The 25243-nt window shown below is 42.5% G+C and overlaps 1 protein-coding gene across 3 annotated transcripts in view; it reads right to left on the reverse strand.

Annotated features, from left to right (window-relative positions):
• SEMA5A (semaphorin 5A) overlaps positions 1-25243 on the reverse strand; it is a 430801-nt gene that overhangs the window by 57813 nt on the left and 347745 nt on the right. For all 3 annotated transcript variants that reach the window (XR_004423500.1, XM_033110202.1, XM_033110203.1), the window contains 3 exons: positions 18821-18938; positions 9839-10020; positions 5560-5703 (listed from right to left, as the gene is read on the reverse strand). Coding sequence is in view for 2 of the 3 variants with exons in the window: in XM_033110202.1 (XP_032966093.1) it covers positions 5560-5703; positions 9839-10020; positions 18821-18938 (444 nt within the window). In the remaining variant the exon portion in view is untranslated. The remainder of the gene's footprint in view (positions 1-5559; positions 5704-9838; positions 10021-18820; positions 18939-25243) is intronic.

Consider the following 25243-nt stretch of genomic DNA (forward strand, 5'->3'; position numbering starts at 1 on the left):
CCTGACAGAATGTGGCAAAGATTGCAGGATATCATGTCCCTGAGTATGTTACATAAGAGGGCGATGCCCTTCTTTCAAGAAAACTCTCCTTGGCTGGTTCTGAGGAAGTAAGCAGCCAGGTCAGGAAGGCCCAAGGAACTGGGCCCAAGGAACAGGTGCCAAGGAACTGAGGGAACTGAATGTTGCCAACGGCCACGGGATTTGGAAAGCAGACCCTTCTCCAGTCGAGCTTCAGGTAAAGCCACAGCCATGGTCTATACCTGGCTAGAGCCTTGTGAGATGCTGAAATGCAGGACACAGATACAATGTGTCCAGGAACGAACCCATAGGAACTGTGAGCCAATAATCACGGGGGGCTTTAGGCAGCTGAGTTGGTGGTAATATTACTACGTAACAACCAGTAAAACAGATTTTGGTACCTACACATGTGGCACTCCTGTCAGAAACACCTGAAAATGGAAGAGCGCCTTTGGGACCAGGGTAGAAGCAAGTAGAACTTTGAGCAGGGTAGAGAAAACCTAACAGACTGTTAGCATACATCTAGATTTTGAGGATGCTGCCAGCGAGGATTAAGAAGGAAGAAGGATAAAGGACTAAAGCTCAGCAACAACAAAATCCACCCAATTAGAAAATGGGCAAAGGACTTGACTAGATATTTCCAAAAAAGACTACAGATGGCCCATCAGAACATACAAGGATGTTCAACATCATTAGTATGTAGAGAAATGTGAATCAAAACCACAGTGACACACCACCTATTAGGTCTATAAAAACTGAAAGTAACAAGCATCGTTGGTGAGGCTGTGGAGAAATTGTAATCCTTGTATATTGCTGGCAGGAATGTACAATGGTGCAGCCGCTGTGGAAATCAGTTTGGCAATTCCTCAGAACTCTAAACATAGAATTAACATATGGCCAAGCAATTCTACTCTTAGGTATATACACAGAAGAAATGAAACAGGAACTTGCACAGATACCCATATGCCTGTGCTCGCTGCAGCAATATTCACAACAGACAAAAGGTAGAAATAACCCAGACGTCCACTGATGGGTTAATGGCTAAATACAACATGGTACAGTCATACAGTTGAATATTATTCAGCCTTAAAAAAGGGAAAGAAGTTCTGACATGGACTACAACATGGATGAACCTTGAACACAACATGCTAAGTGAAATAAGCCAGACACAATAGGGCAAATATTGCATGATTCTACTTATATGAAATGTCTAGAATGGGAAAATTCATAGAGACAGAACATAGCTTAGAGGTGACCAGGGGCTGGAAGGAAGGGGAAATGGAGCGTTGTTGCTAAATGGTTACACAGGTTGTTTGGGGTGATGAAAAATGTTTGGAAATAGATGATAGCTGTGGTTGCACAATAGTGTGAATGAAATTAATGCCTCTCAATTGTGCACATAAAAATGGATAAATGGGTACATTTTATGTTATATGTATTTTATCACAGTTAAAAAGGAAATAAAAGCATCTTACTGAAAAGTGGAAGAAAGAGCCTTGTTATATTCAAGGCAGAGAGCTTCCAAAATTGTTGCTGAAGTATGACGGGAAGTGGAACATAGAAGTATGAACGAGTTATATACTTAAGGAAATTTCCAGGTAAAGTGTTGGAGGGGCTGCCTGGTTTCTTCTTGCTGCTTATTGTTAAATGTAGGAGAAGAAAAAAAAATTGAGGGAAGAAAGATTAAACAGAAGGAACCGGGACTGAACAGTATTAGAAATTCTGACCCTCTCCTGATGGCAAAAGATGCTAAAGAAATAGCTTCTGAGCATTGCCAGGAGTGATCGGCATAGAGTAAAAGGCTGAGGATGTGGCTGTACAATCTTTTGTTAAACATCTCAGAAGGATCAAAGGATCAGAACTGTAGTGTTCAGTCACACAAAGGGTCCTCTCACAAAAGATCAAGAGCAAGGGTGTGCCTCCCGGACCCTCTCAATCACAGGCGAGCTACAGGGTGTTGCCCCTCAAACATCTGGACACCATCCCCAGGTTGAGAAGGACCAGCTTAAAATGATCTGTGGGCGTAGTTTTGTTCAGTGAAGCAAACAACATGGACATCCAGGGAAGACCCACAGAGTTTATTTCAGCAAAAATACCAGCTTGGACTGAAAGGTCCAGAGAAAGTCCCAATGAAATGAGGCTGTTGGGAATCCAACATCCCACCGGCAGGAAGCAGGCTGATGAAAGCACCCAGCAGCCGGCAAGCACATGTTACCTTTTAGGCGGAAGGAAGGAAGGTTCAGGAAGCAAAACTGAGTGCCTAGAAGGCAGAGCCAACAACCACGGAGAATTATGGCCAGGCCTTGAAACTTCCTGGAGCTCCTCCCAGCACCTGTCTGGCTAGGTTTAAGAATTTCTGAGGAGCAGCGATTCCTCTGTACTTTCCATTTTCCCCACTTTCAACAGAAATATCTGTGGCTGTTGCCCTTTGCCGGTCCCACCATTGCCCGCTGGGTGTGTTGCTGGCAGATAACATGTCTCTCATTTTAGAGGTTGACAGAGTGAGAAGAACCACATCCTGAGGGCCTCATTCACATTTGGGGCTGATTTACATATGGTTCTGGAATTTGGGGAGATGAATTCATGGCATAAAACTTGTGGGGACCTTGGGAGTTGGTGAAATGCATCTTGCGTGTGGAAGGAATGTGAACGACTCCGGGACAGATAACCAACTGATTATGGCAGATACTCTAAGGTGACCCCAGTGATCCCTGCCCCTTGGTATCCACAGCTGGTACAGTGTCACCCTCTCGAGTGTAGACAGGGCCTGCGACTTACTTCTCACAGAATATGGCAAGGTCAGGTGGCATGCCACTTTATGATGGCATTATGTAAGAGTGCAAAGCCCATCTGCAAGGAGACACTCTTCCTTGCTAGTTTGAAGAAGCAGGTGACCATGATGGGAAGGTTTGTTGGCAATAAACTCAGGGCAATCTGTGACTAACTGTGAGAAACTGAGGTCCCCACAGGGCACTGAATGCTGACACCAACTACACGATCTGGGAAGTACAGCCTTCTCCGGGTGAGCCTCAGGTGGGATTGCAGTTCTGGCCAGCCAGGGAACACAGGTAAGTCATATTGGAAACTCCTGATCCCCTGAGACTGTGAGACAATAAATGTGTGTGATTTTAGATCACTAAGCTTCTGGAACTATTGTCACACAGCAGGAGAAAACTAATGCAGATAATGAGGTTTGTGTTTTGATAATATTCACACCGAGGTCCATGGCAGCCCCTTTGGGATTCAGTGCTTCTACTTAGTTCCTGATACTCAAGAAAATCATTTTTCCAGGACATTTTAGAACAGAAAAACAAAGCGGCTAAACTTTTTAGAGTACATGTAAAATATAAATTAGATATGTTCTTTATTACTGCATAAAAAAGTGATAGGAATATTTTTGAGATTTTAGTTACAATAACACTGCCATCGAATTATTCCACCTATTGGAGATTTTGTCTCAAATCAAAAGTCACTAAATTATAATCCTGGCCTTAATTTAAGGACAACTTTTGGGAGAATCAATTTATTCACTTGTAGCCACTCAGGACTTCTTTAGGGTTGTTGGTGTTTAAATACGCATGAGGTGATCGTGTTTAATGATTGTGTATCCTTATTCCTGGGTCTTTTGTACCTTCCCGTGGAGGTACAAAAGATTTCCTTTAATCTTTTCCTTTAATCTTGAGTTTAGTTCTCCAACATTTGCAAAGGATGTTATTCCTTTGTATTACTTATGTGGAGAGAACTCGCATAGAACACGGCAAAGAAATCTAAGAACTTTCCTGGTGAAGAAGACCAAGAAGGGCACCATATTGGTTTTCTAGTTTTCATTAACCCCTTGATAACCCCTAAGAAAGGCTGTTCAATAGGGAGGCTTCACTTCTCCAGAAATCTTACATAGTCCCTATTCCTACCCTCCATTCCTTTATTACTTAAATCCAAATTTCCTCCATCGACCAAATATTCATCTAGCCCAAATGAGCATTTCTCTATAAAAATGGACATTTTAAATGTAAGTCCTCCAAACACACTAGCCACCCTGATCTCTGCCTAAAAACAAAGCTTTAAGAACAACCGTAATTGGATATGGAACATACGTATATATTAGCCACAGAGTTAAACAGCTTCTTCCTGTGTGTTCAGTCCAGGAAAGGTGACAACAGGTGTTAGGTCTGTGGAAGGGCTGTGATTCTAAGGATGGCTTCACACAGATCAAGGTGGCTTTGCCTGAATGGGCTGTATTATGTGACAATGTATCGCACTGTCAAAGTTCCAACCAATTTTAGATCTCACAAGGCTTGGAAATAGTAGGGAGACCGCTCTCCTATAATTGACTTTCCCACTTATCAACTGGTGTTGGATCGCAAATGCCAGACTTGCGCAATAATATCTTGGGGGAACTACTCAGAAATGACCAACTCTGCTTTGTAAGAATCATCTTTCATTTCCCTTTGAGTCAAAAGGAATGAAATCTTAATTGGTAATTTAGGAACACAGTGAAGAAAGAAAGGAATGATTATCTCCAGTTGCTTTGAGGTTGAAATACATAACTAGTAGAGAATTATGTATATAGTAAGCCTGTAGGTTTTGTCTATATAAATATTAATCACATAGGAAATAACTGCACACAGTGGTTTTATGAGGCTCCCAGTGAACCCATATCAACAAATACAAGCCTTACTACATTTTAATTAAAAGGCACTGAAAGCCATTTTGTTTCACATGGATCAGTACAATAAGTTGATGTGGGTTTGGCAGAATAAGAATCCAGAAAGTGATGCAAAATTAACCTACTTGGATATTCTCCCAATGATCATAAACGGGAATGTACTTTAAATTTGTGAAAAAGAGTCCACTATCACAACTGTAGATTTTATGAAGGCCAAAGCAAATGTCTGATTCTATAAAAAGCAACAAAGTGTTAAGTACAAGACTGAATGGAAATGACCTCCTGATGTGCTAAAAGCTTAAAATACACATGGAAAAAATGCCCCACTCTGGGTGATTCCGTAGCTTCGCTGAGGCTACCTGTTAACTGACGAGTGTGCACTAGTTATAAATATAAACCAAACCTTGAATATGTTCTCGCCTACACTCCAGCTGCTCAGTTTAGTTCTGATGAAAACTGGACTTCATCTGACCGATACCATATGGGCCCAGGACAGCCTTAGGTCCGACATGAAACCGTAGGTTTTGAAACTGGTCTAGTTGAATTCTAACAAGAACAATCTTTCTCCCACAGACTCACTTGCTGAGTCTCCAGGAGCCCAGCACAGAGCTGCCCACTGTCCCTGGATCTCCATTCCTTCGGAAATTGCTCAGCTGAGCCAACCTGCAGGGACTATGGTGGCCACTGATGCTGTCGACACAAGGCTTTGGCCATAATTAAAGGATGTCCGGACAAGGAGGGGACGATACAGCTCAGCAGAAAGAGACAGCGCAGAGAAGCTAAGCTAGATCCCAGACTAAAACCTCAGGGGAACCAGCCACGCTGGAATGACCTGAAGCGTGAGGAGGGCAATGCGGGGGCGGAGAGGCACGTACCGTTCCTCGCGGTTCTGTCCCACACACACCCGGCCTCCGTGCCGCGGCGTGGGGTTGCTGCACGATCGCTGCCGCACCTGGAAGCCGATCCCACAGGTGGTGCTGCAGGGAGACCAGGAGGTCCAGGGGGTCCAGCCGCCATTCCTGGGGAGACAAAACAGTCGGGTCACCGAGGCAGAGTGGCTCACAGGAAAAAGGCACGGGGCCGTGGGACCGAGGTACTGTGTCATGGGATTCTCAATTACTGTGGGATTTTTCTCCCAGGTGTCTGATTTTACAGTCAAGGTAGGAAATTTGAGAGTAAAGTTTTTTGAGTACACTATAAATAATTCAAAATGAATTATATTAGAAACTATTAAGAAACTTTAGCTGTGAAAGTGGGAATCTAAAAATAATGAGGTTCATTGAAAAGCAACCAGAGATGAATCCCTGAGTCTGTAGAGTTTATGCTTTTATTTGACTTGTCCTGCTATCAGTTAGAATCGAGGAAAAGTTCGCTTTGAATGAAATAATCATCGACAGCTATACATAATGCTTACTTTTACAATCTACTCATATCAATGAAAATTAGTCATTCCCTTGCTAGCATTCATATTGACAGAGCACCCGTAATGCCCAAGGCTTTAAAACAAACTGTACTAAAGATGAAGGAGGGCTATTTAAATTCAGATTCTTGGCTATTTTCTTGCAATGTGAGAAAGATACAAAGTACAAATAAGGAGCGCACATTGTGTATATCTGTATTTATTTATGTTATTTTATATATGTATATTAAATAAGGTAGATACATAAAAATAAAACGAACCACTTTTATAAAATATAAAATACTGCTTTGAAAGTATAACATAATACTGTGGTCACGGTGCTATAGGTTCAGAGGACAGAGGAGCAAACTGAGGAGGAAATAACTGCATACAGTGCATAGAGCTGTAAAAGAAAATCAAACAACAAAACAGTACACAGAGGACACAGGAAACCTACCCAGGGGTCTCCTGTCACCCAGCACTGCATGTTAACCGAGTGGGGTGTTGGGAGCTCAGCACACTACAGAGCAGATGGCACTTTGATGAAAGACGTGGCTTTTTCTATCTCCCAGTCGCTGCCAAAGCACACAGCAGCAGTGGATGCCACACGATGGGCCCTGAGGATGGAGACCCCTTTCTCCAGCTGCTGAGTGCTGGTGGCTATGACCCTCAGCTGGGAGGCTCTAACAACCATCGGGTGGTTCCAGCTCTTGCGTGGTCAGCGGGGTTCTTTGTGGGGCCTGCAGGACTGTGCACTCTTCCCTCAGCCCAGGTGCCTGCCTTCCTGCCCTCAAAGAGGATGGTGCTGAGGCATCTTCCAATTTCCTTCCTAAACACAAGTCTCCTGTCTGAGTGGTACTCCTGGCCATTCCAGGATGGACACGGGTTTTGCTCGCAGAGAAAGTTCCGTAAAGGACAACATGAGTAAAAAGATGGAAGGCTGTGGAGACTTAATGCATTTAGATGCCAAACTCCTGTCAAGGTTCCAGGCTGTCCCTTGACCGACTACCTTTCTATTAGCTGGTTACATTTCTTAATCTCTCTCTCTGCCTCCCTCCCTTCTCACTAAGAATTAGAATTCAGAAGTGACGTGGTGTCATGAGGACGCACAAATGTTTATTTTAATTACAAAGAAAAAAAGAACAGATTTTTCTGAGCGACAGTAAGTCTGAGTTGGCCCTGCTTTGACGGTACAGTCTGGTTTAGCTGATTGCTTTATATTGTGGATTTCTTTTCATAAATTGAATGTCTTTACTCTGCTGCTCTAAGGCACTGAGAACATATATTTAAATGATGTCAAGAGATAAAGTGTATACTCAAAAACATTATACTTGAAAAGTGTATTCAACTAGGAATATTTGGAATTTTCCAACACTTTCTGAGTGTATTGGATTGAACAGGTGCCCATACATAAAGGATAACAGGTTGAATTTAGAGTCATTTGATCAGTCTTCTCAAAGGCTCTTTGATGTACTTTGCACAAATTGAGAAAGTACTTGACAGTACTGACCAAGCAAAAAATTCAATTTGCAGATTAGATGGTTTCCAATGTTTTGCTTCCAACAAAATTGAAGGCCAGCATGAACAGGTATCAACTGATATCGGGTGTTAAAAACAATCTTTGATGTTAGATTACCGCACTTTTGGGAGATAACTTCGAAAGAATTCAGAGAAGTGAATGAAAGTGCTGTGATCTTACATTTCTATCTCCTGATGGGAGTAATACTTGTCAGCACTTAGAAGTAGAAAAATAAAACATAAGAATGGAATTGATGCTAAGCCCTGCCCGATTCAGGCAAGAAGTTGCATAGATGCCTGAGTAGAAACAGTCATTGGGAATTAAAAACAACTGCCTTAAGGAATGGATTTTCAATAAAATCTCATTTTTTATGTTAAATCATCGTTTGTCAAAAATGGGTAATGGTAATGCTGTTTAGATTAATTATGTGCTAATTTTAAGATATAAAGCCTACTGGTTATTAGAAATAAGCTTTTTAAAATTGCATTTATATAATCTGTTTTTGTGGTAGTTGCATAAAAGTATAATAGGGTGACTATTATAAGACTTTCAAACATAAAAAACATAACATATGAGGATAAGATTCTATAAGGAATAGAATAGAAATAGGAAATTAAAGAGAAGGGGCAACATAAGATTTCTGAATATTAGCATCTGATCATCAATCTTTCTAAATGTGAAGGTAGCTAGCAAATTACTATGGTGTTTAGATTCCATTAGATTCCACATTTCAGTAGTGATGTAACAGAAATGCTACCTTTGCAAATATTGAAACTTTTGGTGAAACCAATTAGATGCCAATTTTCAGGTATTTGAGGGGCATCAAGTTTATCAACATTCTTTTAGGGGGCAGGTGAGCATTTTGCTGTGAAGACAACTGTGCCAGGAAACCCAACTGTCCAAGCACAAACACTGCCAGTGAGAGCTATCCCATCACAGTGCGATGGATGTGTGTGGCCATGAGAGCTTCAGTTACGACCCAAGATCTGTCCTTTACAGACCCAGGGAAGTCAACAATGGAGGTAGGTCGTTAGCTTCTCAGACTACACCAACTATCTGACGTTGGTGCTCGCACCAGAGGAAACTGCTTCGAACAATGCATATTGCTTCTGAATCTGCATGAGCAGGTCACTTATTAGCATATGGGCTACTAGGGGTAATTTTGGATTCATGCATTGATGCATCCAAGAGTGGATGAGCTGAAACACTGTGTGTGCCTCTCTGTCCTTGCACACTTTGGGTACAAGGCTGGGGCTGGCCTTCGTGAAGTGTCCACCATGATAAGAGAGGATGCCTTTCCCTGGTCTGATTAGAGGTTGGCTGATCAGCTACCAGAAGCTTCCCATCTGCTTTATGTGAACCTCTCATGCGTGTGCATTTCAGCAGGCCTGAGGGACAGGGAGCTGGGACGCCATCATTTCTGAGAACAGGCTGTGTTACCGTCTTGTGTGTCAGCCTAAATTTGATCTGAGACTTGCTTTCACTCTTAGGAACCACCTAATGGCAAGGTCAGAAAGGAGGGACCCATAGTGCTCACTTCTAACCATTGGGGGTCCCTGACACTGGCAAAAGGAAGAGACAGTTGTGAAGAGCCAAGTGGATCATGCCAGAGCACAACAAATGTACTGAGTTCTATTAGTAAGGGAGTATGAGGTCACACATTCCAGAAAGACTGTAATTGACAGGGATGTTTCCCTCAAACAAGCCAATACTGTGTTTCCCTGAAAATACGAGGTAGCTGGACCATCAGCTCTACTGCATCTTTTGGAGCAAAAATTAATATAAGACCCAGTATTATATTATATTATATTATATTATATTATATTATATTATATTATATTATATTATATTATATTATATTATATTATATTATATTATATTATATTATATTGACCTGGTCTTATATTATATTAAAATAAGACCAGGTCTTATATTAAGTTTTGCTCCAAAAGACGCATTAGAGCTGATGGTTCAGCTAGGTCTTATTTTCGGGGAAACACGGTAGTACTGCTGACATTAGCAATGTTTTTCCTAATCTAACGAAGAACCTAGGAATACGAGTAGGTTCTGATCTGTAATCTACTTTACAGTTTCATAGAGCACGTGTTTTGAAGTGGTAGGTGTCCCTGTCTCTTTCTGCCTTTCTCTTGAAATGGGAAGGTACATATGAAGAACGCTTTCCCAACCTCCTCCACAGTCTCCACAAAAGGACGGCCGAGTGTTGGGAGCTACGTACCTGGAACAGTTGGCGATCTCCATGCGGGGGCCCTCGCACCGCCAGCCGCCACACTGGGGGGCTGGGCTGTCACAGGAGCGGCTGCGACACAGGCAGGTTCCCACGGCACTGCCATCCGTGTGCGTGCAGGGCGTCCACGGGGACCACACACCAAAGTGCCCATCCACAGTGAGATTCCTCGTCTAGGAAGCAGATACAAGTAAGGGTGTCAGAAAAGGGGTCACTGAGAGACAAACATGAAAGGTCTCTCACAAGACGATCGGAATGCATTTAGAACATTTTATATTACAGTAAAAAGGGGTGAACAGCGAAGGGTTTCAAAATAAAGCAGCAGACGTCACCAGTGGAGATAATGAGGGAGGAGGTGGCAGGGGGAGGAGGAGAAAAAGAGGAGGTAGACGAGGAGATGAAGAAGGAGGAGGAGGAAAAGAAGGAGAAAGAAGGAGACAGAGAGGAGGGGAATGGAGGGTGCTAACAGCCTGATGATCACGTCATGGTAGAATTGGCCACTGACGTGAGAAACCTACGGAACAAGAAGAATTGGAGTGAAAAATCACAGGTGTACAATTCTGTTGCATTTTTACGTACCTTAAAAACATGAAAGATTTGTCAAATAGTAGTCATGTAAGACCTGGCCTGGCTCACATGTCATCTCAAAGTAACCACATTTAATTTACTTGTCAAATGGCTGGCACGGTGCGCAGAGTCTAGTTCAGGGCCCATGAGAAGTAAAAGCCCTGCATGGGCCCTGAGGAAATGACGCTGAGCTCCATTTTGGTTTCACAAACCCAAGTACGGACTCCTGTGCTTCCCTCATGGCCTCCAAACGATGCTCCACCTCAGACAACACCCATCTAGATGATAAGGACTCATTCTTAACAGCCCACAGAGCCACAGCCTCCCACACCTGCTCCTGGCATACAGGTGTTTGGTGGGAAGGGAGAATCAGGGAGAAAAATTCTCATGGAGGCATACGAAGAAGAAGGGAAGCTTCTATGTTTGGGGCATTTTCACATTGAAAACATTTCAGAACTTTTGTTCAAATGACTGACAGGTTTGGCTCACTGGCTGGATTTGCACAGGGTGCATGGTTTTCCCTGCTGAGCTACTGAACAAATGAACTGTGGGAAGAAGGGATTTCAAAGTACAGGACTGGATTGTGTCACGTGGGTACCATGGGGCTGCTCTGTGTATGATGTGTGGGCAGGTGGCTGTCCCTCCTGATACCCCAAACACACACACACACACACACACACACACACACACACTCACATGTATGTCCAGCTCATGGGAAATGGTGCAAAACCTGAAGGGCTTAAAAGTAAGTGGATTTTTAAAAGAAAATAACATTAAAAAAAAAACCCAACCAAAATTATATATTTACTGAGAATGTCAATATCCATGTAGTTTAACACATAATGTTGACCCTAATAGTTTGCATAAAAAAAACCTCCTCTTTCTCTACAGGCCTGCTTGTCTGTGGACTAGACTCCAACTGAGTCTAGAAAGAGCCAGAAGCCTCTGGAATGTTACTGGAGTGTCAGGGAAAAGAAGCCCCACAAAGCTTACGATAACATGGCTTCATGACAGAGGTGGGGTCCCAGAGATGAAGATACAAGTCTTAAGTAGGTGCATCTTGGCTGACCCTGGCAGGAAACGGAAGCCACAGTTCACACAATTTTGAAGAGAATGCAGTGGAGGCCGTCTGGGCAGAAGTGTGGGCTGGGTAAGGGAAGCGTCAGGGGATGCGCTCGGCTTGTTGGGAAGAGGGGAAGACAGGCTCAGGGTTGCATGTTGGTCAGAGCTTGGAGCTGCGCTACCTGACAGGGGCTGTCACAGGGGTGTGAAGCCCCGGCCGGAGCTGCAGCCGGGGCCGAAGGAGGCAAAGAAGAAATACCCCAGCCTCCCTCCTCCTGCCCATGCCTCCCACTGACTGATCCCAAGAAAACAAGGAAAAAATCTGGATGTGGTGCAGACAGTGGGTGGGGGACGGGGAATGGGGACTGACCGGCACAGCCACCCACGTGCCTACCCTGAGAGGCTGTGCGAGACATTGGTCCTCCCACTGGCCGCTTCCTCTGTGAGGGTGTGAGGGTAACAGATCAGGGACGCTGTTGTGATTTTTGAAGGTTTAGGAATCCCCCTGATATTGATTAGGGCTTTTGAAAGAACAGGTTACTTGGGGACAGAATAGAGGCTTGGGGTCAAAGAAGATTCTCTCAAAGACCCTTTGGCCTCTGCTTCCTCATCGGAACTACAAAGGATTATAGGATCTCTTTAGACGTCATGAGAAAATCTGAATCTAGGAAAATGAGGATTTGTGGAGCCAGAAGGAAACAGAATGCAATGGTGACAAATGAATGAGGATAGAAACAGAAATCATTTAGACTATTCAAAGAAGACATTTTATAATGGAAATACAGAAATTGGCAAATGGAAAAAATAAGTCAGTGACTTGTGGAAAGGGAACTGCAAGGTCATGAGTCAAACTCTCAGCTGAATTTATCAGTAAGGTGATAGGAAAGCAATGAGTATCTGGAAGGTACAAGGAGAAACCCCCAGCGTGAGAGAGAAATAGGCAGACAGACAGGCAGACATGGAGAGGAGGAGCTGGAGTCACAGCCCTGATTCCTGACAACTCTGAGGATCCCGTTCCAATGCATTTCCTCCCTGAAAATAAATCTGCCCTGCAGGGGACCAGAGAGTCTCAATTTTTGCTGCCCAAAGGGCCAAGGGCAATAACCCCAGCCAGCGTGGAAGGCTTTGATGAGGAAACGACTTGAATGAAGGGCTTTGCATTCCTTCATCATGGGAGTGAGTCCTCACCACTCCCGGGGAAGCAGGCATCCAATGCAGGGCTGCATGGGCACCACGAGCCACGCACTTAAATAGGACACGCCCAGGCCAGGGGACAAATCCCGACTGGTCAAAGCCAGTCATGGCCACCCCATGCACCAGGCCAGTGCTGGGTCTTAGGATGATCATGTGACCTGATTCTGCCCAATAAGACTCAAGGAGAGACTGCAAGAGGCTTCTAGACATTATTTTCCTCCAGATAAAAGAAAGATACTCTCTGCGTCGTCTCTTTCTTCCTGCTTTGGATTCTGTTATGTGAGGATGTAATGCGTCCTGCTCCTGGGGGCAACAGGAGGAAGCCCAAAATAAGATAACTACTGACGCAGCACCTCCCTGAACCGGGGCAGAATCAGCCCTGAGACTGTGCACTCCCTATCATGGAAGGATACAGACAGTCATTTTTAAGGCTCTAGTTATAGGAAATTCAGTTTGTTAGGTAAGTGCAGCCCTATTGGACAAAATCTTTATGTTCTAGTTTTAGAGAGAAAGTAAACTACGATTTAAGGAAATTTTTATAAAATCGCCAAAGATTGCACAGCTAGCGATTTGGAAGATGTGCTTGGAAATGCTGGTCTGCCTTTTCCTTTCTAGGAGACCAGGGTTTCTCAATCTCAGAACTACCGACATTTGGGCTGGACAATTCTTTGTTGTGGGGATGCCCTGTGCATTGTAGGATGGTAACTGACATGCCCGGCCTCCACCCTCTAGCTGCCCGTACGCGACCGCCTCAGGATGTGACAACCAAAATTGGTTCAGACATTGCTAAATGTCCCTGGGGTCGCCTCCAGGTAAAAAATCACTGCACGAGTCATCTTCCTACCCCCCCCTTTAGGCCCTGGCCTAAGATAAGGGGGTCTTAGGCACAGAGATGCTACAACTGTTCTCTTTCCAAATACATGGATGGGTAAAAGATAAACTGGTTAGAGTGACCGCGGGAAAGAGAAGAAGGATTAGAACTAAGTGATGGTTCATGAAAGAATGGAGAGAAATAAGGTAAAAAAAAAAAAAAAAAGAATCGTTATGGTAATAAAAACACTGGGAAGGAAAGGAACTATACGGTGCTAATCACTAGTGAGGGTATGCAGAGCTGGGATTCCGCAAGGTAAGGGTGTGGACTTCATTTTGAGCCCATGGGTGGGGTGTCTGCAGACTTTGAGGGGCAGTATTTTCAACTCAGGGACATTGCTGTTGGTTCTATTAAATTTCGGAGCCAGAAGAACTTCTAGTGTTCAGAAAATAACATGGGCAGCTGGACGGGGGCTCTCGGCATTGCACTTGATCACACGCTGGTTTTGACCCTGAGTATATTATATTTCCGCCTCAGAAACAGATCCATGAATAATGGGGTAGGTTCTTCTGCTTTACTTTTCCATATGAGTAAATAGGTTTAAAGTTTCTTAGCTTTCCTTGAACAGACCTCAGAAATGAAGCTATCTGGAATACATTTTCTATAGTTGTGCTATCTTCTGGGTTTCTGCCAAGCAACTTTCTATTTGGGGCATGTGATTTTTCTTATGAAATATTAAGTATGAAGCCATAGCAAACCATATACCCTAGGTAGTTAGTGCCAGACACTGTGCACAAATTAACTCCTTGAATCTTCCCAACATCCCTACTGCCTACATCCCATTTTACAGAGAGCAAAACAGGCTCAGAGGAGGCTCAGTTTGCTCAAAGTCACGCTGGTTGTAAACGACTCAAGATCATTCTAAACAAGCTGAGTCCAGAGCCTGTGATCTCAGCCACTTCATTCTGTAATGCAGTTCTTAGGTCCTTCTTTGGTGAGAGTATCATGGAAATGAGTTTCATATACTTTCACCCCGAATTCTGTAACACCAAAGTTCCCCTCACCTGGGAAATAACGGACTTCCAAGAGCTAGCTAAGGAAGATCCAACTTCTGTTAACAAGCATAACCCACAACCCCATTTCGGTTCATTCACATTTAATTCATTCATTCCCAAGGATGCAGATGCACCTGACGAATACAGGGGTCCCCGGAGCATATCTTTAGGTCCCGACTGTACTGCAGCCATCACTCTCGTATAACTACATCGAAGTCTTACATTTTCTATTTGGATAATTTTCAGAAGTTAAAAGATCTGCCTTTATTTTCAAAGTTTCATGTATCTTTTGTCACAGGTTGTAACAAAACAGGATACTGGATATGCTCCTTGAAAAGGCTTGCCTTGTATTATAACATCAATTTGATATAATTCCTAAGTCTGTCTCTATAAATGAGCTATGCAAAGGAAACATAGCCCCTTTGAAGAAAACAGCTCGAGTGCTGCGTGGCCTCTGAAAGGATAGGTGAATAGAGGCGATCTTTATTTATTGCCTCCGAGGAATCCTCATTCTTTTATTTATAAACTGGAAGCCACGATGTCCATCTTTGGAGGCCATCGTGAGCATTGAATGAGATAATCCACTGAAAACTGCCTAGTGCAGCCCTGAGCACATGGTGTAGACACACAATTAACCTTAGTTCCTTTCTCCCTACTTTACAGTACATTTCTTTTTTTATCAAGTCTTATGCAACACTCGTTATAGAAGGTAATGTACATAAACTATTTAGTCTGAGAATCAAGACATAGTAAATGCGGAGTGAATGCCATGATTATCTCAGAATCTCAGGCCTATTTTTAAAGCTCTGTGCAAATCAACAGGAAACATATGGGGCCAATAACTGTGCTTGATTTGTTCAAAAAATATGTAGTGGATATCATTACAGACTTCAGAAAGCATATCTCGCTTGTTCTCTGAGCATAGTTTGCAAGGTTACCACTGGGTCACACCGTTGTGTCCACATATCTATCAGCCGCTGCTTTGGGGAGATGTTGACAGCTGGCAATGACGCTGTCTTTAGATTAGTGATAATGTACTGGATCTAAATCCTGATTTCTTTCCCCATATAACTTTAGAACCTTGTGGAAACCTTTTAGGCTCGGGTCTATGGTGTTGCCATCTAAATGGAGATCTCTGGGCTCAGCCACTCCCAGACACCCCTTTCACTCTAAAGATGCCAACTTCACAACAGCCTAGGAAGAATCCTGTTATTGCAAGAACCTTATGTGCTTCTTTGGTCTATATATTTTGCTAGTTATTGCATGATATATTTTGGAACCGGGACTCATCATACAATACGGTATGCTGGGAACCGTGTACCTGCAAAGGATGTGAACGGTATTCATGCATAAAAAAAGGCCAGGTAGATTCTTAAGACTATGGAAGTCTCGTTAAACAACGTGAGAAGTAATATGGGACATATACTATATAATCCGAACCACTAAATTGGCCTCTGTCGATTTAGAACTCGCTCGAGCGTTTCAAATCTCTTAACCTGAGAACAATGCTTTCAATTACAACTATAGAAATAACCAGCACGTTAATCACTATGTCAATCACTGCCCTGTCTCCTAGACACAGTGATCCGTACATATTTTTAAACAGGGCCCTTTCAAATAGGTCTTTAAGTTGCTAAGTGTCTGGGAAGGATCTGGGGGTCCCATCACCAACTTAAACTCTTGCAAACAGAGGATCTAAGCCTCTGCGTGAGGTTTGACTGGACCGCTCACTTTGGGGAATGCCGTTCTACTACACCATTTGTCCAAGGTCCGTGGGGATTTACAAGGTAGGCTCCCACAAGAGAATCTGATATCACCCGCAGCATACTCAACACCCCTCTAACCTTACTGAGCTCCTCGTAAGAGGCCGCTTGTCATTATTGAACTGGGCTTTTACATTGCATATAAGACACTTTGGTCTCATTCAAAAACCCCTCCCTTCTAAAGCTTCATTTCTGCTGGAGAAACATATGTATATTACAAAATAAATGTATTTAGCTGATTATAAGGTTTATATAAATATATTGGCATCTTGCAATCCATGACAACTTTTTTTTCTTATACAATAGTAGTATATATCATGAACATGGTATATCAGAAATGATGAAATATAGAAGATTTGGCCAATAAAATTAAGCCTTTCTTCTATTTCAGTCAAAAATTTTAAAAAAGCGTAGAAGCAAATTACATTTTGAAAAGCGTTTAAAAATACCTCTCTAAGTTAAGACTGCTCTACATAAATGCTAATTATTTTCATCTAGTTCATTTCTCTCTAAGACATTTTTAGAAAGGGATAATAATTAAAATAGTAGTTGGATAAGATGAGATTTTCCATTTTCTACATGGCAGCCTACATATATCAGAAAAATATGGTTTTATTTCCTCTTTGGATTAAAGTGACATAATTCTCTGTTGTCGGGTGCTTTCCATATTGTTAATTCATTGAAGTGTACCTGGAGATATGACACATAACACAGGGTTAGAGGATAAGGATGGTTTTATATAATGAAATCATAAAAGTACCCGAAGAAAAAGAAGAACTAGTTATGTGTGTTTCACAAACAGTGAACCAGAGACCACCTCTCAGCCATACTTTTAAAGCAGAGATGGCGGAGGGACAGCTCCAACACGAGACCAGCTTCATACTGCTCTCTGACCTTCATGTGTTTCTAACAGAAACGGTCCTCTCAGCAGCAGTGGCAACTTTAGCAACCCCCTCTGGTCACTTCTGATCATCTCCATTTTTTGACTGTGGAAATACACTAGACATCAGTTTGTTACAAACCAAGTGGATCAGGGGTGAGCATGAATTTCCCATAACATAATTAAGTTTGTCTCAGATACTCACTAAAACAACCATGGCCATAGATCAATGGCCTTACTACACGAGAAGAACTGCTACTGGATTCTTCTGCCCTTTTTACCACTAAAAATGCAAGGTCAAACAGCTACAAGATGTGCTGATACTTCTAAAGTATGACCCGTACATTGGGCTACCGTTCAGAGATTGCACGTTTTCTCCAGCTGCAAAGAATTTAAGGTGGCACCTTTCAGAGTGGTGTTCAGAATGAGAAGAAACTTAAACACCGGCGTGTTTAAAATTGATTTCAAGGAGACACTGCAGGAAAGTCGGCTTCCCGAATCCAAGATCTGAAGCTCAATAACCCCGAGGATCAGCAGCTAATGACCTTGCAAAGCTTTCCCGGCCCTGGCGCCTGGATGGGGTTATATGTTCAACTCTGCAGTGAATGGGTTCAACCTGGGGTCGTTTGGGGGAAGGACACTGGTTGTAATAGGCCTGGCCTTCCTCTTGTCACTTCCTGATTTTCCCACTTACAAATGGAAGCACAGTCTTCATGAACACGGGATTTAGTCATGGACCTAGCAGGGTCCCGTGCCTCGGGCAGTTCAAGATCTGAGAAACCACAAGGATTTCAAGTATGGGAATGTGCCCCTTCCCCTCTCATCCCTGTCTCGCACAGGGATGCCAGTCAGAGGGTCAGCGGTTACGTGGCAGCAAGGTGGCTTAATACATTTTCAAATGTGTAGGAGTTAATAGCTTTGCTCATATTCTCTGAGAACAGAAAAAAGAATGTGAGGTTAGTGGATTAAGGGTTCTAAAGACAAAAGGAATAAAAGAGAAGCTGGTCGTGGTCAGTAAGTGAGGACCTAAACAAACAAACTGGCAAAGGAACACATGGGATCTGTTTTCTTGGATTCAGAGTGTGACTCTAAATGCGAGCGAGTTTTTCTTCCTTCTGCAGAATTCACTGTGGGAATGTACATCAGGCCGTTTCTCCCGGGCCTTGCCGTGACCCTGAGAAGGATCTCCAAGGCTGCCCCCCATGGGGCTCCATGGTAGTGATATCCTTTAGTTCATTCCTTTAAAAGCTCCACTTATCTCAGCTTCTGGAATCAAGGCTCCCAAGAGAAACTGATGGGTGCGGATGTTCCTATTTTATTAACGCTAGAAAGGGTAAAAGAGTCTGTACCAAACTCTGGAGAGAAAAATCCAAGAGTAAAACAGAGACAGTACATCCCATTTTCAAACCAGCACTGTGTTCTCTTAAGATACGTCCTTCGAAACAGACAAAAAGCTTATGCCAGTATCCTGTGTGGCTCTCCGGCAAGCTAAATGCTGAATGAGTAAGAGAGCACAGACTGTGTACAGGAAAGGGTGTAAGATGAAAACGTGTGGACACCATTACAGCGTGGGTTAGGCCCGTAGGTCTGCGGGGTCCCTGTGGACAGAGTGTTCAGACGACTGAGAACGCGGACACTTACAGGACAGGTGGAGATGCTCTGCTCCCATTGCGTCATGCTCAGGCTCTCCTCCAGGCTCGTGCATTTCTTCATCACCACGTCCCAGCCACAGTAAGGGTCCTGGGCCCCAATGCAGGCGCTGGAAACACACGCCAAAGGGTCAACAGAGAGGCAGCTTCACCTACTAAACCAGTTGCAAGCAAAGGGGAGCCTGGCCCTTCTGTGTCGCCATGCGAACTGGTTATAATAAACTTTCAGTCTGCAGATGGGAGAAAGTACCTATCCGCCCACACTGGTAAATATCCATTTAAAAGTAAATAATTAATTGGCATTGAAATAGCTACAGTTTTTTTCCTAAGATAGAGGGCAGATGACTAAATGACTACCTGTACCAACACGAGCCTTTTGGTGTCACCAACAGAGCTAAAGTCAGAATTTTACCGTGCTCAAAAATACCACCTCCATCACTATCATCATCGACTCCTTAATAACAAATATTTGTTGAACACCTACTGTGATAGATCACATTATTACATCATCTAGACACCCAAAAAACTCTAAGGAGGCAGGTATTATTTTCACTATATTGATGAAAAAACAAAGACACAACATTTATGAAATTGGCTGACGGACAAGCAAATACACCCAAAATCCTACAACACGGTGAGTTCAAATTTCATAAAATAAGGAAGCCTTCCTTTTGAATACCGTAGCTTAAAAATGTATTAAATTTTTCAATTTAATAGTAGTTTAATATAGCTCTATCTACAACATTTCACATATTATATCAGAAATACTGTGGATAGTGGATATTAATTACAGCTTTGTCTCAGTATGGAGTCCATGTACCACCTGGGCATTATTAGATGAAGATTTTGGTCCCTGTCAGAAATGCACCAGAAGGTAGATGTGGGGAGGGAGGAAGCAGACAGAGGTAACAGTGCTGGAGCCAAAATGATGCGGACGATCGCCCCACAGGCAAGCAGGACATAGGACACCCGGGAATTCTCTTCCTGAAAGGCCCAGAGGTCAGATACGCAGGAACTAGATGTGAGGAAACAGGTGAGAGCAGCGTGGATGTGCTAATGCGTCTTAGAGTTGGGAGGGAGAATATGCCAGTTACCAATTAAGCAAACACGGGGCCAGTGAGGTAGGATAAGTAATAACGATAATAGTCATGATATCAAATAACCCTAATTAGCACGTCAAGTATGTTCGCCACGTATAAAGCACTCTTCTCAGAGCTTCACCTCTATTAGCTCATTTAAACCTCCTAGAATAACGTAAATACAAATACAAAAAGTAATATAAATGTATAGTATGTTAATTAGCTACTACATTTATTCCCCCTTTGAAATGAAGAAACCAAAGCAGGGAAAGGCAAAGTCCGACACACGGGGAAGGTATGTCTAAAGACAATAAATGAAGCAACAGAGGTAGAAAAGTACCGATTAAGTTACTATGCCATTATTTCTTACTAACCCCAAAAGTCCAAAATGAACAGACATGGTTAAGATCGGTGCTTCGCGTAGCAGGACCAGGCGGAGGTGGGAAGGGGTGCAAAACAATTACCCGTCGCCATGACGTCGGTAGAACGTTCTGGTAAACGATCCTGCACACGCTGCAAGGTAAACTGAGGCACGTGCACATTTTCCAATTCGCTGGAGCATGTATCAGTCTGAAAGGCAGCGCCAAATCCAAAGTGGTTAGGAGGTCCCACAGACAGGAGCTGAGGGAGGAACTTTATGGAAGACGTGGGAGCGAAGCAAAGCAGTGATGTGATCGGCGGAGGCTTAAGCAGTTGCCTTGTTGGCTGTTTGCCGTCAGTTGTTTCATTTGCCCGGATTTCAAAGCAGTGACTCTGGCTTAGGCTTTGGTTTGCTTAGCAGGCTACCGAGGCATTAGAGTCACCTCGGTCCAATAGCCTCTAGTTTAATTACTTTAACACACATACACTTTCATGCAAAAATAAAAAATAAAAGTAAATCAAATGAGGGTCAAGTAAAAGCCTTTATATCCTAGAAGTCGGCACTGTTCATGCCTAAATATTTTGGAGATATTGACTCTATACAAGTCACACATACATATGTATATATGTGTATATATATGTTGTTTGCATGTGCAATTGCATTAATACATGTAAAGGGGACTGTACACACAGCCTCATGTTTTGCTCTGTACACATAATTATGTATCATGACACTTCTCATCAGTAAATACAGCTCTACCTTATTCCTTATGCCTGTATAGTATTCTGTTACCTTGATGAACCAACATTTATTTAAATCCTTGAAAGTGTGGCTGTAATGCACATCTTTGTACATATTTCCACATGACAAACTTCTATTGATGAGTTCAAAGTTGTGGGTATTAACAATTTTGTACCAATCGGCAATATGAGCGGTGCCTCTTTCTTCTCTCCCTGTTTCATGCTGTATGTAGTGTGTTTTTTTTTAAAAAAAACAGCCTTTTCTGATAGATTGAAAACAATTTTCTAGTCATCTGTTTTATTTGGTTGTGAGATTAAGATATAGTATGTTTGTGTACTTATTATTTGTATTTGTATTTGTGTAGACATCTATTTATAACCAATTCCTGCTTTTGTTTCTTTTTAATTGGGTCATTGGTTTCAGTACTTTTTATGGCTTATGAGAAGCAAAAATGTCTGTGTTAAAAAGGTCAGTCTGTCAATAGCATTTCAACTACTTTTCTCATTTGTCACTATTTTTTTCTTGAATTACAAATATTTAAAAATTTTCTGCAGTAAATTTTATGAATCGTTTTTCTTCATAGCATCTGGATTTTGTGCCATATTTCGAAAGAGTTTCTACACTTCAAAATCATAAAAATATTTACCCACGATTCCTTTGGATTGTTCCACGGTATCATTTCATTTGCCTCCTTATCTTTGATCCATCTGAAAAGTATTTTAGTAACTCTCCTTTCCTCCCCTCCAAAATATTATAAACAAAGAAACAAAAAATATATATTTTTAATCAAAATTTCTCCAACTTCACACCAACACAGATTCACAGCTTAGGAGTAAGAACAAGGAAGCTGTGTTTGGTTTCCTCTCCCATTTTCTATCGAATTCAGATAACACCTTTTTGAAACACAAGTTTATACCAGAGAGTGTGAGCGTCATCTTTGTAAAATCTCTTGTTCCTGAGGTTTGGGAATATCATTTCTAACAATTTACTCTTTTAAATAAAAAGTCATTCCAGGGATCAGTTGCGTTGAATGGAATTTCACCTGTATATGAAACACGTGCCAATTTTTTTTCAATTTTAAGAACTCGTCATTTTAAGAAACATAACTGATTGAGTAACAATTTTTTTTTTCTTCAGGGGCTAAGAAGGGTGAGAACAAAGTAATAACCGTGTGCGACCAGGGAAAGTGAACATTTTTATGTCTATGACCTAAAATTTCACATAATGTGACTAGGCCCACAGTCAGGTAAGTCTCCGGTGTAACTTTACCTGTGCAGACAGTGCTCTGTAGGAAGATATCCAGACGAAGCTTCCTTCAACTGTGACCTGACAGATCTTCTGGGCAAAGTGTGAGAGCCAAGAACCCTTCTGCTTGCTGCTGCCACCTCACCGGGCTGTGACAGCCAGTTCTGACCCAGGGTCCCAGTCTAACTGGAGCCTGATTGACTGAATGTCACAGTATACAGCACACACAACAATTCTCTGTGTCTGATCCCATTTTCACGTTGGTGGGCAACAGGGCAAGGCTACATGTAGAGAAATTATTCAAAAGGCCTGAATTCCTGTTCATGGTTCTTATTAAAGTAACATTAGACTAAATTAAAATTGCAAAAAGGGGAAAATTCCTCCAATTCACTAACTTTGCCCCAGGCTTCCCCTTGCAAAGCAACCTGGAGAACTCAAACAATGCCACAGCGTTACATGGGATATTTTAAGCCGTTTTAAATGAAAAGCTGCTTGTAAAAACATCTCTTTCTCCTGATAATGCTGATGGTTCTGCAGGTCTTAACATTCCACTTACCCCTTAAAATATTAAAACTTCTCTACAAACACAAATGCCCATTCATTAAAAACACCATTTATATATAAATATGTTTTCCACACTTAAAATATTTCATACCACAGGCAAAATTCTGATGAGCTTTACCTTTATTCTAAATCACACTTTAAGGAAAACAAGTCATCACAACTTATTATTTTTGGAAGGTGCTTTTTTTAAAGAGACCATGTGTAAAATCACAGACTTCCTGGTAACGCAGCCACCATGAAATGGCTATTCTTTATTCCACTTTGAAAATGTTTTTCTTTGTATGATGAACCTTTTAAAATAGTTTTCCCCTTATTTTTGTTAATAACCTTAGGTTATTCTCACTTGACATATTGCCCTGATATTTGAAAATATCTTAATTTAGAAAACATATTGGTCAGAATCTGAAGGTTAAATTTGAAAACACACTTATTCTGAGTATGCTGTCGACCTAAATGCACATTTAGAGGCCGGCCTCCATTCTAGAAGCAGGAGAAACTACTTCCCTCTTTACGGGAATATGATTAATATTGGTCTAACTCTTCCTTGACATTTTAAAGTTGGCCTTTATGCTACTTGCTGATTTGAGTAATGGGAAAAATAGGTATATTCATTAAAATCTTTTCACTGTATTTCTGGAAATTGGGAGCTAATTACCGAATACGATCCCCTCGCACATGACATTGTCTAAGTGTGGATAACTTTATCTGGCTTGTTTCTGTCACAGTAATTGTCATTATACCAGTTTATTTTTGATATTAAGAATTTTTGCCATATTAACAAAATGCATTCATTAAGCATGGGACGTTAAAGTGTTTCCATCATCAATTCATTCGGCACACATTTAAAAAAAGCATTTGTCATGAATGAAGCAGACTCTGAAGGTGGTGGATGTACTGGAGTGAACAAAACAGACACAGTCACTGAACCCAAAGAACTTTCCTTTTAGAAAAGGGAAGAAACATTAGGCAATTATACCAATAAACAGCAACAAAGAGTTGCCAAGGATAAACCAAAAGGGGGAACCACCACTGAGATGGGCGGATCTGAAGTCAGGGAATACGTGGGGAGTGGCATTTAAACTAGGACCAATGAGATGATTAGGAGCCAGCTATTGGCTCTATATCAGAAAACGAGAACATTCTGTCAGCGAGATCAGCTTGGGAGGGTGCTCAAGGGGGAGAGAACTCAGTATGAAGAACCGAATAAAATGGAGGCCGGGCTTTGGTTGAAGCTTGAGGAGAAGAACCGCTGAGTCCTCGAGCCCTGTTAAGACTTAGGGTTTCCTTGTAAGTGCTGCAGACTTTAAAGCTCCTCCAAATACTGTGCAAAGCAGATGTCAAGGATCAGTATTTATTTGAAAGCCCCGCTTCACCCACTCATCACGCACAGAATCTGGGATTGTTTATCTTGACCTTCCCATGGGCCTCAATCATCCTGAACTTTTCTCTAGAACAAACATAGTCTTTCTGGAAAGGCCAAGTCTGCCCCCAGGATGAAGTTCTCCAAGGAAGGCAGCCTCAGCTACGGCCAGTTTTGCGTGCAGGGACCAAAACCAGGACAAAGGGGCATAGAGAGCATCAGTGCCCAACAGGAGTCTTCGCAGCTCAGGGATGTTGGAGTGATGACCAGGAAAGGCTGTGTCACGTGCCCAAGAGGGAAAGAAAAGAATCACGGGCCACTTCCTTCAGAGAAAAGCTCACACTTTGGGTGGTCTGTGTTCTCTGTTCTATAAAATACAGGTAATTACAGGTATCTCCAAAGTCCCCTCTCCCAGTCTCCTCTCCTCCCCACCAATCAAGGAAAAAGTAAAGACACAATTACATCTTTGTCCATCTCGTGTTTCTTCACGGGAAACCCTTCTGTGAAAGATTTAATGGGAAGAATCAGAATTCACAGCAGAGTTTGAAGGGTCAACAGTTATATCTGAAGACTACACAAGACGTCAAGTAATATGTCTTAATTTTTACACAAAAACTTAAAGGACAGTATATCCAGAGAACAAATTTATATTATTCTGACTCCTAATTCACCCAACTTAACAATTGGCCCGTGACTGAGTAGATAAGGCTGAGAGGCCCAGGGATCCTGGTACCAGCACAGACCATCCCGAGGGAAGAACCGCCACCCATCTGAGCAGCACACGTATGGCGTGGGTGGTATCTACCTTGAGTTGGGGGTCTCTGATGCCCTCCCCAACCTGCTGAGGGCAGCAAAGGTGCGCGTTGGATCTCACACCTGGCCCTGCCCCACCTCCATCAGTGCCTGAATCTCTTGTACAGATGGATAGATACATGTTTACTAGAGACAGGAGGTTACTGAACATCCACTGAGACACGCTCCTGCCCATTGGATGGGGTCATGTTGAGATCACTCAACTGCACAGAGAATGTGGTCATGGTAGAGTCTCACAAACTGCCAAAAAAT

Source organism: Rhinolophus ferrumequinum, chromosome 7, assembly GCF_004115265.2.
Source record: "Rhinolophus ferrumequinum isolate MPI-CBG mRhiFer1 chromosome 7, mRhiFer1_v1.p, whole genome shotgun sequence".
Classification (NCBI taxonomy): Eukaryota; Metazoa; Chordata; class Mammalia; order Chiroptera; family Rhinolophidae; genus Rhinolophus; species Rhinolophus ferrumequinum.